Here is a 12,725-nt window from a genome sequence, read left to right as displayed (position 1 = left end):
TTAGCTGCAAGTTTGGCAGACTATTTAATAAGCAGCAAGAAGCCAAGCACCAAATGACAAAATGGCCTTCTTGTCTCTTCCTGAGGATATGAAAATTCCTCCATGTTTCTAGCAGTGCACCTTGAGACATCATGAGACCTCTCCCTCATTTTTCCATGAGTGCTTTCAGTATGTAAGGCGATGTCCAAACACAGTAGTTTCAAACAAGGCCCCAGAGATCTTTTAAACCTACACTCCAATCATGGAAAAGACTTGCAGAAATCTTGTGAAAATGAGTAACCATCTTAAGGGAAGATTTAGTCCACAAGGAACAACCTGCAGGTTCAAAAATGTACTGTTATGTATAAGGCCTCTTTCCTGAACTGTGCAGTTCAATATAGTATAGATTTTCAGACTCTTATTTCCTGTGTCTTGACAAGAGACATTTATGGAGAAAATTCTGCTCTGCTATGGCACAGTGTAGGTGTGGTGACTTATCTCACATTGCACCCATTGATTTCCTCTAAAGTCACAACGGAAGCATGCAAATGAGATCAGAATTTGGTTGCTTATTGTTACCACACTGGATCTTAGATGAAATTATACCTGACATAGTTTCCATTCATTTTAATAATGGCTAGCAGCCATACTGCCTCCCTTTCGAGCCCACATACCTTAAGTCAAATAGGGTCAAGATTGGGCGGCGCTGGAAAGTCTCCAAAGAAAACCACAAGGGAGGCAGAGGTATTATTCAGGGATTAAGATTTTAAACCTGCAGAGAAACATGTTCATGAGGGGTCAGTGTATTAGTAAGTGTGTTACACAAGGCAGTCTTGGATCAGTGATGATGCTGAGTAAACATTCCCCTAACCAGCCTGACCAAAAATAAAGAGTCAGCAAGACATGCTGGCTTTTGCCCTACTACATGATATCAAAGTAAAGCCATTCTCATACTATTACATACAGGCAGTCATAGCAGTTATAGCAGTATTGGCACATGATTGTGTGAGTAGAAGCAGGACTGGTTTTCTTGATCTCTTGTGAAAGAAAAAGTGTCCGTGAAACCAGGGGTCTTTCATAGGAAACCATTTTTCCCTGGGTCTTATATACATACACATTTTAATGCAATAAATGAGGGCAATGACAAAAAAACTCTTCTTTAAGGAAAAAATTAATTAGCACAGACAGTAAAGGCTTCTGTCTAATAGGAAATCCCTTTTCTTCCCTGCATTCTTCCCACCATTTTAGACGGTGTCGTAGCACAGTCAAGTGGTACCTACTGACACTTTTATTTTGGGTAAAAGCCCAAGAAAATATTAAAGCATGAACAAGTCATCAAGTCAGTTTATGAATCAATATACAGATTTCCTCCATGCCCATAGCTGATTTCCATAACCAAGAGTGTGCTGAAATCCTGTCTAGATGCCAAATCAATTTTTCTTAAATATGAACATCACAGCTACTTGAGAAAGGGAATCTGTGCCAAAAACCTCATGCTCTTAACTAATTATTTCTGTGACTCCCTCCTTGCAAAGCACAATGACTGTCACATAAATACACACAACATTTATTAGGAACAGGCACACTTCCCACAGGTTCAGCCTGAGTGCAGCAGCATCCCTGACAAGCTCATCTTCCCTAACTGTGCAGCCAGCTTTTATCACAAGAAATAGTTCTGCTTTTCCCAGGACTTTTTTGCTGTGAAGTACTCAAGCACTTACTTACCATCTCAGGCAGGGCAGCCAGGAGGATATGGAAATTCGCAGCTCTCCGTAGAAGCATTCTGCAGAGAGAGCTGTTGTCTGGCATTTGCGTTTGCTGGTCATTGCTACTGGTCTTGCCTAGTGCTGCCATGCCCTCCCACGTGCCCCCGCTTCGTAACATCCAGAGAGATATATCTCTTCAAAGATGATCTCCTCCTGGACCCAAATGTATTGTTAACATCAATTTGCACTTAGTTTGTCCTAAAGACTCTACCTCCTGATATGCAATAGTGCTGCTGGGAAACTGCCATAATCCCTTTGCTACACAGCCTCACCCTTGGCAGGGGTGCGCTGCTGATGGGATATCCCAATGTTCACAACAGGAAATTCTCTGGGAATTCATTGCAGGGTCTCCCTCTCACCCAGTCTGGAGCTTCTGTCTGTGACAGTGACATGAGCACAATATTTCATGTAAATAATTTCCAAATAAAGGTACTCATTATTAATGCAGACAGCTCTGAAAGTAAAAGCAAACAGCATTTGGCAGCAAGCACTATTAATGAGAGTGTCATTAGGGAATGCATTCTGCAAACCACAGGGCCATTTGCAGGGCATTTCCTCACAAGGCATCTTGGAGCAGATGTTGTGCAAGTACCACTGATGCAGAGCAGGTGAAAAGTGGGGTTAAAGTACTGATCCAGCTCAGATGACCATGTAGAGAGGAAGACAAGAGATTGTCAGGACAGCAGGGCCTGAGGAGATGTGGATTGGTATTGGCAGACTAAAAGTGTGCTCATATAATGAACACCATCACACAACAGGGACAGCGCTGCTGTAGGTAATGGTTAGGTCTTGGTTACAGCCTCCAGACACTGTTGGGCTTTCCAGACTTTAGGGACCATTATGCTTCTGTATGTATGTGCACATGTGTGCATATGCATTTGTGTGTGTGTGTATACACACATGAGGAACAACATCTAGGATAATCCTTCTAGGCTAGCCCTGAATCAGCAAGTCTTGTTAAAAGAGCATGTCGTGGTTTAAGCCCAGCTGGTAACTCGGAAGTGTTAGCCGAGAGATGAACACATAACCACTCCAAGGAGGTTATATGTGGTGCTTTATTTTGAGGCCCTGGGAACCAGGGGTACGCACCCAAATCTGGTTCCGAAGATTGTCACAATGTGCTCACAATTTATCCTGTAAAGTATTACATATGCAACATGTTTCCCAATATGCTTATACATATTCATGGCTAATTCCCGCTTCGTATTATAATGAGTACAAAAGTCATTTCCATATGTTCTGCGCTTGCGCAGTGCCTCCTGGTGGTCGTGGGCAGGGGTCTCTAGATGAAGTAAGTAGTCTTCCTCAGATGAAGTAAGACGTCTTCCTCACCGTGTACTTTTCACCTTTCGAGTCCTGGGTAGGTTCCAATGATGGTGCTTGCACCAGCATTCTTCTTATCTTCCTCTGACTGGTACTGGTATGCATCTCTGCTTCTTATCTTTAAAAGTTCTGCTTTAAAGTAATCTGTAAAGTACTGTTCCTGCCAGACCATTACCTTATAGGGATATTACTTGGATAGTCCTATACATCAATGTCCACACCCCAGTTACCAGACCTCTCTGACTTAGTAACAAGCTTAATAATACACAAATCAACCAAATCAGTAAGCCTAAATACTCTATATATGTATACTGATTGAAACTTGATTAATCTTCTATTAATTCGATATTATATCCACAATCAATGTTATGATTTCTAACATTTCCCCCCTTTGAAAATACTTCATCTTTTGCAAGTATTTTCACTCATGTACTAGTTTCTTGATAGGTAGGAGGAGGAGTTATTGGGTGTCGTGGATATTCTCGAGTCACTGCTCCAATAATCTTATGTGTCCAGCTAGTATTCCGGGCCATTTCCCTTCGGATACAAAGATATACCAAATATACCGCAAGGAACACAAGTAATAGGGTAAATACTGTTTCTATGAGGGAATGCATCCACCCAGTAAGGTGGATTCCCAGTCCATCAAATAATGCTCCTACCCAATTCTGACTTATTTCTTCTTTTTCTTCTTCGGCTTCCTTTTCAATTTTCCTTAATTGAGCAATGTCATATTCTACATCTGTAGTCACGTTTGGTATATGTACGCAGCAGTGATCAATTCTATCTTTGAGATATCCACAAACACCATGTTCCTTTAACAGTAATGTGTCTAATGCCATTCTGTTTTGCAGAGTCATCTTGGTTGTTGCTTGCAATTGCAGATTTAGATCCTTAAAACCCTTTTTAGTCACCTTGGCCAATCTTTCAGTTTGTCCAATTAAATTGTAAATCATCTCCCTATTGCGATAAGAAGCTATTTGAGGAAGAAGGGATTCAAATGCCCATCCTATTTTCACTCCAGTCTCAGGTTCTTGCCAGGTGTCATCTATATTGTCGATGTCATCATCAATACTTCTCTTAGTTCGGATTTGCAACGCCTCTAGATCGCCCTTAAACGGGGAACGTTTCCAAATTGGACACAAAGTAGGGAGTCCTAAAGTAATTTCCCGCACTGGCCCTGTTATTGGAAGGTGAGTGGTCCAGGTACCATCACTAAGTGCCCACACGAAATGTCCCATACTATGTATCATTGAGTATCTACAATTTACTCCATCAGCCGGGACTTGTATTGTTTTACCTCCAATTTTAAATCCTCGGCATGCACATCCTGCTTTTAAAGCAATTTTAATTGGGAGAGATGTAACTTTTTCTGGATCAGTGTCACAATCTATTATCCTAGTACAATTCCACCAGGGAACGTTTTTAACAGTATTTAACCAGGCTCTGTCCCATCCTATATATGACAACATGTTTACATCTCCCGTTATATTGTGTTTCCCTGTCCACCTGAGGCACCAGGATGTGTTTCCACCATACCGAAACTTTTGCACAATACTTAATGACCAAATTGTGTCCCAATTTTGTTCCAGATTGTTCGTTGTCTGACAATCCCAAGTCTTTTCTTTTACTTGTGCTGATACTTCAATTTCTTCATCGTATATACATTCACCTCTTTCTGATCCTGTCTGCATGTATTGAGAGTTCAATTTCTTTTCACACCATGATTCAAGCTCTGGTCCTTCTTGGAGCAGCCTAGAATCAGCGTGAGGCTGCGGGGACAGACTGTGAGCATGAGGGCTTATGACCCTCCTTTTTCCATATACTGTTTTTGTTACGTTTTTTATTATCTCCTTTTCCTGACATTTAACTGTCTCGTTTCCCTCTGGGAATGGTATTGTTATTATTCCCCACTCAATTGGTTCTCCAGCTGCCTTTGGTATTGGGAGGCATGCCGTTATTCTGCTTGTATTCTGCATTTTTGCAAAATCCTTAATTAATCCTATCATTAAATTTTCCTCTGGATCACGGTGAGGTACCTGGATTATTTGGGGTAATTCAATCAATTTTGGGGTTCGTTTGACTCTAGTCTTAGTAATGTGTATTACCTTCTCACCGTAGTTTGTGCTATTGTTTGTCTTGATTAGACAACGATATTTTCCCTGCATTTGTTCGGTCAAATTAGCTATCCTTAATTTAGTCTCTCCTTTAATGAGATTTTGTGAGCTGGATTTGTTCATTACTTTACTTTTAGGTTGCCAATTTTCCTGCAATTCCTGTCCATGTCCTACTAATCCTTTAAAAATTATCTCAGGTGCTTCAGAATTTTCCGACTCCTTTTCCCAGATTACTCTTATTGGTCCTTCTCCCATTGGCATGACAAACCTGCAAGACAGAGTGGCATTTTGTCCAACAACATATGTCACCACCTCCTTTTTCAATGACACTTCTAAGAAACCAACGATTATTATAGGTAAGACTGACCAAACCACAATTAAAATGCTATACATATGATACGACATCTTATCTGCATTTCAGTCTCAGCTTCGTGGGTCCTAAGACTTCTGATTCCCAATGCTTTGGGACTTTCTTCACTCTAGTGTAGTGGATCCAGGAGTCGATTCCTTCCACTTTTACAGCAGTGAAGGTAGTTAGCAGCACCAGGTACGGTCCATTCCACCGTTCTTTAAGTGGTTCTTCACTCCAATCTCGAACATAGACCTGGTCCCCTGGCTCGATCTCGTGCACTGGAGTCTCCAACGAGAGCGGTCGGTTCCAGATCAGGGCACTACGCAACCGGATCAAAGTTCTACTGAGAGATAACACGTAATTATGTACATCTTGCCCTCCTTTGATATGTACCTGTGGGTTTGGTTGGGGAGCCTCATATGGCTTTCCAAATAGGATCTCATATGGGCTTACTGTCATCCCACTCCTTGGCTTAATCCTGATCCTCAAAAGGGCTATTGGTAATGCCTGTGGCCACTTTATTTTGGCCTCCTGGCATATTTTGCTTATCTGTCTTTTAATTGTTTGATTCATCTTTTCCACCTGTCCACTGGACTGTGGCCTCCATGGGGTATGAAGATTCCAAGATATTCCTAACAATTTACTAACTTCCTGAACTATGGTAGCTGTAAAATGTGGTCCTCTATCTGATGATATACCCAACGGGACTCCGAATCTAGGGATAATCTCTTTCAACAACCATTTCACTGTTTCCTTAGCCTGATTGGTGCGACAGGGAGAGGCTTCTGGCCATCCAGAAAAAGTGTCAACCCCTACTAACAAGTATCGATATCCCTGTGTCTTAGGTAATTCCACAAAATCAATCTGCCAATAGTCCCCCGGTTCTATACCTACTCTGATATGTCCCATTTCTACTCTCCTTTTGACTGCTGGATTGTTTCTCAAGCAAATTTCACATTTGGATCCTATGGATTTTGCCATTGTTAGCATCTGTGTGGAGATCATTCCTCGTTTTAAATATGTTACCAATGCCTCTGCTCCCCAATGACATTTTTGATGTTCGGTTTGTAAAATTGTCCGCATTATGGCAGGTGGTACCACCACTTGTCCGGTAGTGGTTATGTACCATCCTTCCGAGTTCAATTGAGCTTTTACTAATTCAGCCAATTTAATATCTTCTTCTGAATATCTTGGTTTTTGGTTCATATAATTCTGTAATGGGCTTACCTTTGTTGGTACCAGAGCCATGGCAGTTTGTACCTGTCGTGCAATTCGTCTAGCCATTCGATCAGCAAATGTATTTCCTTCGGCTACCTTAGAATTTTCTCCTTGATGTGCTTTACAGTGCATGATAGCCACTTGTTCTGGTAATTGCACAGCAGTTATTAAATTCAGAATTTCCTTTTGGTATTTTATATTTGTCCCTTGTGAGGACAGGAGCCCTCGTTCCTTCCATAGAGCTCCGTGTATGTGGACCACACCGAATGCATATTTCGAATCTGTCCATATATTTACCCGTTTTCCTTTGCTCAGTTCTAAAGCCCTGGTTAGAGCTATTATCTCTGCTCGTTGTGCTGAGGTCCCTGGGGACAGAGCTTTTGCTTCTATTAAGGTGTTTTGTGTGGTTACTGCATATCCGGCATATCGGACTCCACTTTCCACAAAACTGCTCCCGTCAGTAAAAAGTTCCTGATCAGGTTGTTCAAGTGGGGCATCCTTCAAATCGGCCCTCGTCGCATGTGTGTATTCAATCGTCTCCACACAGTCATGCTCTAGTATACCGTCCTCTGTGTTTGTACCTAGAAAAGCTGCTGGGTTCAACAAGTTAGTAGTCTTTAGGGTCACATCATCCTGTTCAGTTAATACCGCCTGGTATTTCATCATCCGACTTGGGGATAGCCAGTATCCCCCTTTTTGTTCTAAAACAGTCATTACCATGTGTGGCACATACACATCAATATGTTTTCCTAAAGTCAATTTTCTTGCTTCTTGTATTAATGTCACTGTTGCTGCAACTGCTCGTAGGCACGATGGCCATCCAGCACTTACCGGATCCAGCTGTTTGGAGAAGTATCCCACTGGTCGCTTCCAGCTTCCCAGTCTCTGCGTCAGGACTCCCAATGCCAGCCTCTGTCTCTCATGCACAAACAGCTGAAAGTCCTTGGTTAAATCTGGTAGTCCCAGGGCGGGTGCCTTTATTAACGCTTCTTTTAGCTTTTTAAAAGCTTCCCTTTGAGGCCCTTCCCAAATGAAAGTTTGGGATTTCTGTGCTTCATATAAAGGTTTAGCTATCAGTCCGTAGTCTGATATCCATAACCTGCACCAACCTGCCATTCCAAGGAATGTTCTCAGCTCGTGTAAATTCCGAGGCTCTGGAATAGCACAAATCGCCTTCACATGATCAATTCCCAACTTCCGTTGTCCCTGGGAAATTTCACAACCCAAATACATTACAGTAGTACAGGCAATCTGGGCCTTTTCCTTCGAAACTTTGTACCCATTTAACCCTAATTGATTCAGGATCTCTATTGTGACTCGTATGCACAGTGATTCTTGTTCAGTTGCAATAAATATATCATCTACATATTGCAATAAGAGATATTGTGTCGTTGGTACCTGAATTTTCTTTTGAGTTACCCAGAGTTCCAATTCTTTTGCCAGCTGGTTTCCAAAAAGTGTCGGGCTATTCTTGAATCCTTGTGGAAGTCTCGTCCAGGTTAACTGGGTCTTACGTCCATTGTGTGGGTTTTCCCATTCGAAAGCAAAGAGTTTCCTACTGCTTTTGTCAAGGGGAATGCAGAAGAAAGCATCTTTCAAATCAATTACTGTGAACCATTTATATTTCTCCTTTACAGATGTCAACAATGTATATGGATTAGCCACTACCGGATAGATATCTTTTGTTATTTCATTTATTGCTCTCAGATCCTGTACTAACCTGTATTCACCATTCTGTTTCTTTACTGGAAAAATTGGTGTATTGTACTCTGATTCACATTCTTCTAAAATTCCAAATTTCAAAAATTTTTCAATCGTTTTAACTATCCCATATCGGGCCTCCAATTTTATGGGATATTGTTTTATCCGTACTGGTCTCGCCCCTTCTTTCAATTCCACTACTACTGGTTGAGCCATTTTCGATTTTCCCGGAATTTCCGTTTCCCAAACTGTGGGAATCACTGCTTCCTCTACTTCCCTAGGTATTCGAGCCCTTAGATTGTCCTTTAACACTAATATTTGCCCGGATTGTGATTCCGGTACCTGCATGATCAATTCCCCATTTTCAAAAACAATCTTAGCATTTAATTTGGATAATAGATCTCGTCCTAACAGGGAAACAGGACAGTCTGGCATGTATAGAAACTCATGCATCAATTCCTTTCCCCCAAACCGTAATTCCAGGGGTCGCATGAACGGCCGCACCTCCTCTCTCCCTGTGGCCCCTACTACGGTGGTAGTCTTATCCCCTATCTTCCCATACAAATCATTTAACACAGAATAAGTTGCACCAGTGTCGATCAAAAATTGTACCTCCTCTTCTCCCAGCCTTATTTTCACTAGTGGTTCACCCTTTTCCGATTCTAGTCAGCTCTGATTCCCATATTCTCCCAGAACCATAGCCTTTGCTACTTCGGATTCCCCGAAGGGGTATCCAGGTTGCGAGTTCTGTCTCAGTCTCAGAGGACATTCATTTTTCCAATGCCCCTCTTGTCTACAATTGGCACATTGATTAATGCCTAACCTGCACGGTCCTGGACTATTGAATGTCCCAAATCCTCTTCCTCGCCCACGCATCGTTCCTCTACCCCTGCCCCTATTACCAGGGGTGCCTTGTCCTCTGCTTTGCATCATAGCCAATAGATGCCGCTGCTGCCTCTGAGTACCGTCTCTTTCCCGATTATTATACACTTTCCAAGCTGTTTCCAGCAACCTATCCAAGTCACGCAATTCAGCACCTTCTAGTTTTTGCAACTTCTTCCTGATATCATCCTGAGACTGTCCTAAGAAAATTAGGGCCAACTGAGCCTTAGCCTGTTCCGTTTCCACATCAAGGTCCATATATTTCCTGGCCACTTCTTTAAGTCGCTCCAAAAACACAGATGGAGATTCTGTCTTTTCCTGTCTAACATTATATAATTTTGACCAATTTATTGTTTTTGGCATAGCATTCTGCACCCCAACCACTATCCAATCGTGGTATCTCTTCAGTTGTCTCATCCCTACCGCAGTATTATAATCCCACATAGGATCTTCCATAGGGAAATTCTGATCTACCGTCCCGGTGACGATACCCTGTCTAATATCCTCCCTAACTCGTTCTCGCGCTGTCCTTAACACCATCTCCTTCTCTGTGGAATCCATCAGGGTGTCTAGTAATACTTGTATATCATCCCAGTCAGGATTTTGGGTTTTCAGGATCATTTTTACCACTCTAGCCACTTTACTTGGATTTTCTCGATAAGCCCCTGCAGATTGTTTCCAAAGCACCAAATCTCCCGGAGAAAAAGGAACTTTAACATACACAGGTCCCTCTGCTCCTACTCCCTGACGGAGCGGCGCCAACAATGCACTAGGTGTTTGAATCCTCGCCTCTTTACCCTGCATATCCCGCAGTCGGGTCCGATGTGAAACAGGGGTGAAGGGACACTCCCGTTCTTTTCTACATTCACATCCTTTATCTACCTCTAGACTTTCATCATCACTGTCATCCCTTACTTCCCTGCTTCGTAAAGCAGGTGGGTTTAACGGAGTTGGTGGGGCTATCAACAGATCAGAATCATCATCATTCCTCTGGTGTTGCAAAACATTATTCGCAGCCATGCATCCCAGACATTTCTTCTCACCCACACAACCTTTGCATTGTTCACTCGATTTTGCACTAACAACCATTATTCCACATGCCTTTCTCCATTCATCATTGTTTCTTAGCATAAAGAACAATTCCACATATGGGATCTCGTCCCATTTTCCTTCCCGTCTGCAAAATAACATTAATTGCATGATTGTATCATAATCTAAAGTTCCATTCTCCGGCCAACGGACTTGATCTTCTAATACATATTGTGTCCACCACACATTACAATAATCAATCAATTTCCCTTTTTGCATCTCCTGTCCAAACCGTCCCTCCTTCCAATGACTCAAAATGCACCCTAACGGCGACGACTTTGGTATTGATGACATTTCAAGCTTATTTCAGTACAAACCAATACAAACAAACCAGATTACAAAATATAAAAAAATACCAAGTACTTTACCAAACCAAACCACTATTGCCTGAACCTGCAGGCTTTATACCAAACAATTTACCAGACCACTGTTGCCGAACCTGCAGGGCTTTCGCCACTGTCTGACGGACGGCGCCTAGGCTTCCCCTTGGAGCTCCGTAGCCCAACCACGCACAGCTTTCGCCGTGTCTAACAGGCAGGCTATTACCAGACCAAAAATAGTACCAATACCAAATAATAAAGCACCGTCTCTTACCAACACCGTTGGTCCGTCGAGAGCACCGGAGGTCGGTCGCGGTCGATGGCTCCCCGAGAATCACTCGGTGCCGCGGCTGGAGCAGGATCGATGCGCGAGCCGCCTCAGCAATGCCTGCGAGGTCCCATCTGGGTCGCCAAAACTGTTAGCCGAGAGATGAACACATAACCACTCCAAGGAGGTTATATGTGGTGCTTTATTTTGAGGCCCCGGGAACCAGGGGTACGCACCCAAATCTGGTTCCGAAGATTGTCACAATGTGCTCACAATTTATCCTGTAAAGTATTACATATGCAACATGTTTCCCAATATGCTTATACATATTCATGGCTAATTCCCGCTTCGTATTATAATGAGTACAAAAGTCATTTCCATATGTTCTGCGCTTGCGCAGTGCCTCCTGGTGGTCGTGGGCAGGGGTCTCTAGATGAAGTAAGTAGTCTTCCTCAGATGAAGTAAGACGTCTTCCTCACCGTGTACTTTTCACCTTTCGAGTCCTGGGTAGGTTCCAATGATGGTGCTTGCACCAGCATTCTTCTTATCTTCCTCTGACTGGTACTGGTATGCATCTCTGCTTCTTATCTTTAAAAGTTCTGCTTTAAAGTAATCTGTAAAGTACTGTTCCTGCCAGACCATTACCTTATAGGGATATTACTTGGATAGTCCTATACGTCAATGTCCACACCCCAGTTACCAGACCTCTCTGACTTAGTAACAAGCTTAATAATACACAAATCAACCAAATCAGTAAGCCTAAATACTCTATATATGTATACTGATTGAAACTTGATTAATCTTCTATTAATTCGATATTATATCCACAATCAATGTTATGATTTCTAACAGAAGCACGCAGCCGCTTGCTCACTCCTCCCCTTCTTCCTCCCCCTGCTCCCGGAGGGATGGGGAGGAGAATCAAAAGAATGTAACAACTCTCACAGGTTGAGATAACAGTTCAGTAACTAAGGTACCATACAAAATCACTACTACCACCAATAATAATAATAATGATAAGGGAAATAACAAGGGGAGAGAATACAATTGCTCACCACCGGCTGACCGATACCCAGCCCAACCTGAGCAGTGATCTGGGCCTTCCAGGTAACTCCCCCCGGTTTATATCCTGGGCATGATGTGCCATGGTATGGAATACCCCTTTGGCTAGTTTGGGTCAGGTGTCCTGCCTCTGCTTCCTCCCGGCTTCCCCTCCTCCCTGGCAGAGCATGAGACTGAGAAAGTCCTTGGTTGGAGTAAACATTACTTAGCAACAACTAAAACCATCGGTGTTATTAGCGTTGTTCCCAGGCTGAAAGTCAAAACCACAGCACTGCACCAGCTACTAAGAAGGAGAAAAAATGACTGCTGTAGCTGAACCCAGGACAGAGCATTAGGTCAGTAATGGACTAATAACTCCTGTGGGGTACCCTAGATATTTGTTACTTGGTATTTCTTCATATTTTGACAGTTTCCAAGCATCTGAAAGAAAAGAAATAAAAACTATAAATACGAAATAATATACATTATAATTGAGAATATAATAAATAAAATTAGATTCTTATTTTAGCTAGAATATTAATTTAATTTTACAATAAATAAAATATATAATACATAAAACATTATATTTGAGAAATTATAAATAATGGTATATAAAAAAACCTGCCCTAAACCAAAGGAGGTAATGAGGGCAGGAGCACTTTGCTTCTG

The 12,725-nt window shown here is 42.3% G+C and overlaps 1 protein-coding gene across 1 annotated transcript; it reads right to left on the bottom strand.

Moving 5' to 3' along the window:
- Positions 1–5,591: 5,591 nt before the first annotated feature.
- On the bottom strand, positions 5,592–11,657 carry LOC115619293. The gene is made up of 4 exons (XM_030511332.1): positions 11,509–11,657; positions 9,359–10,515; positions 7,019–9,118; positions 5,592–6,901 (listed from the first exon to the last, which is right to left on the bottom strand). The coding sequence occupies exons 1-4, from the start codon at positions 11,655–11,657 to the stop codon at positions 5,592–5,594; spliced, it is 4,716 nt and encodes a 1,571-aa protein (XP_030367192.1).
- Between the last annotated feature and the right edge of the window lie 1,068 nt (positions 11,658–12,725).

This window comes from Strigops habroptila, chromosome W (assembly GCF_004027225.2).
Source record: "Strigops habroptila isolate Jane chromosome W, bStrHab1.2.pri, whole genome shotgun sequence".
NCBI classification, from domain to species: domain Eukaryota; kingdom Metazoa; phylum Chordata; class Aves; order Psittaciformes; family Psittacidae; genus Strigops; species Strigops habroptila.
The sequence above is the reverse complement of the archived record's forward strand: the minus strand, read 5'-3'. Positions and strand labels throughout refer to the sequence as shown.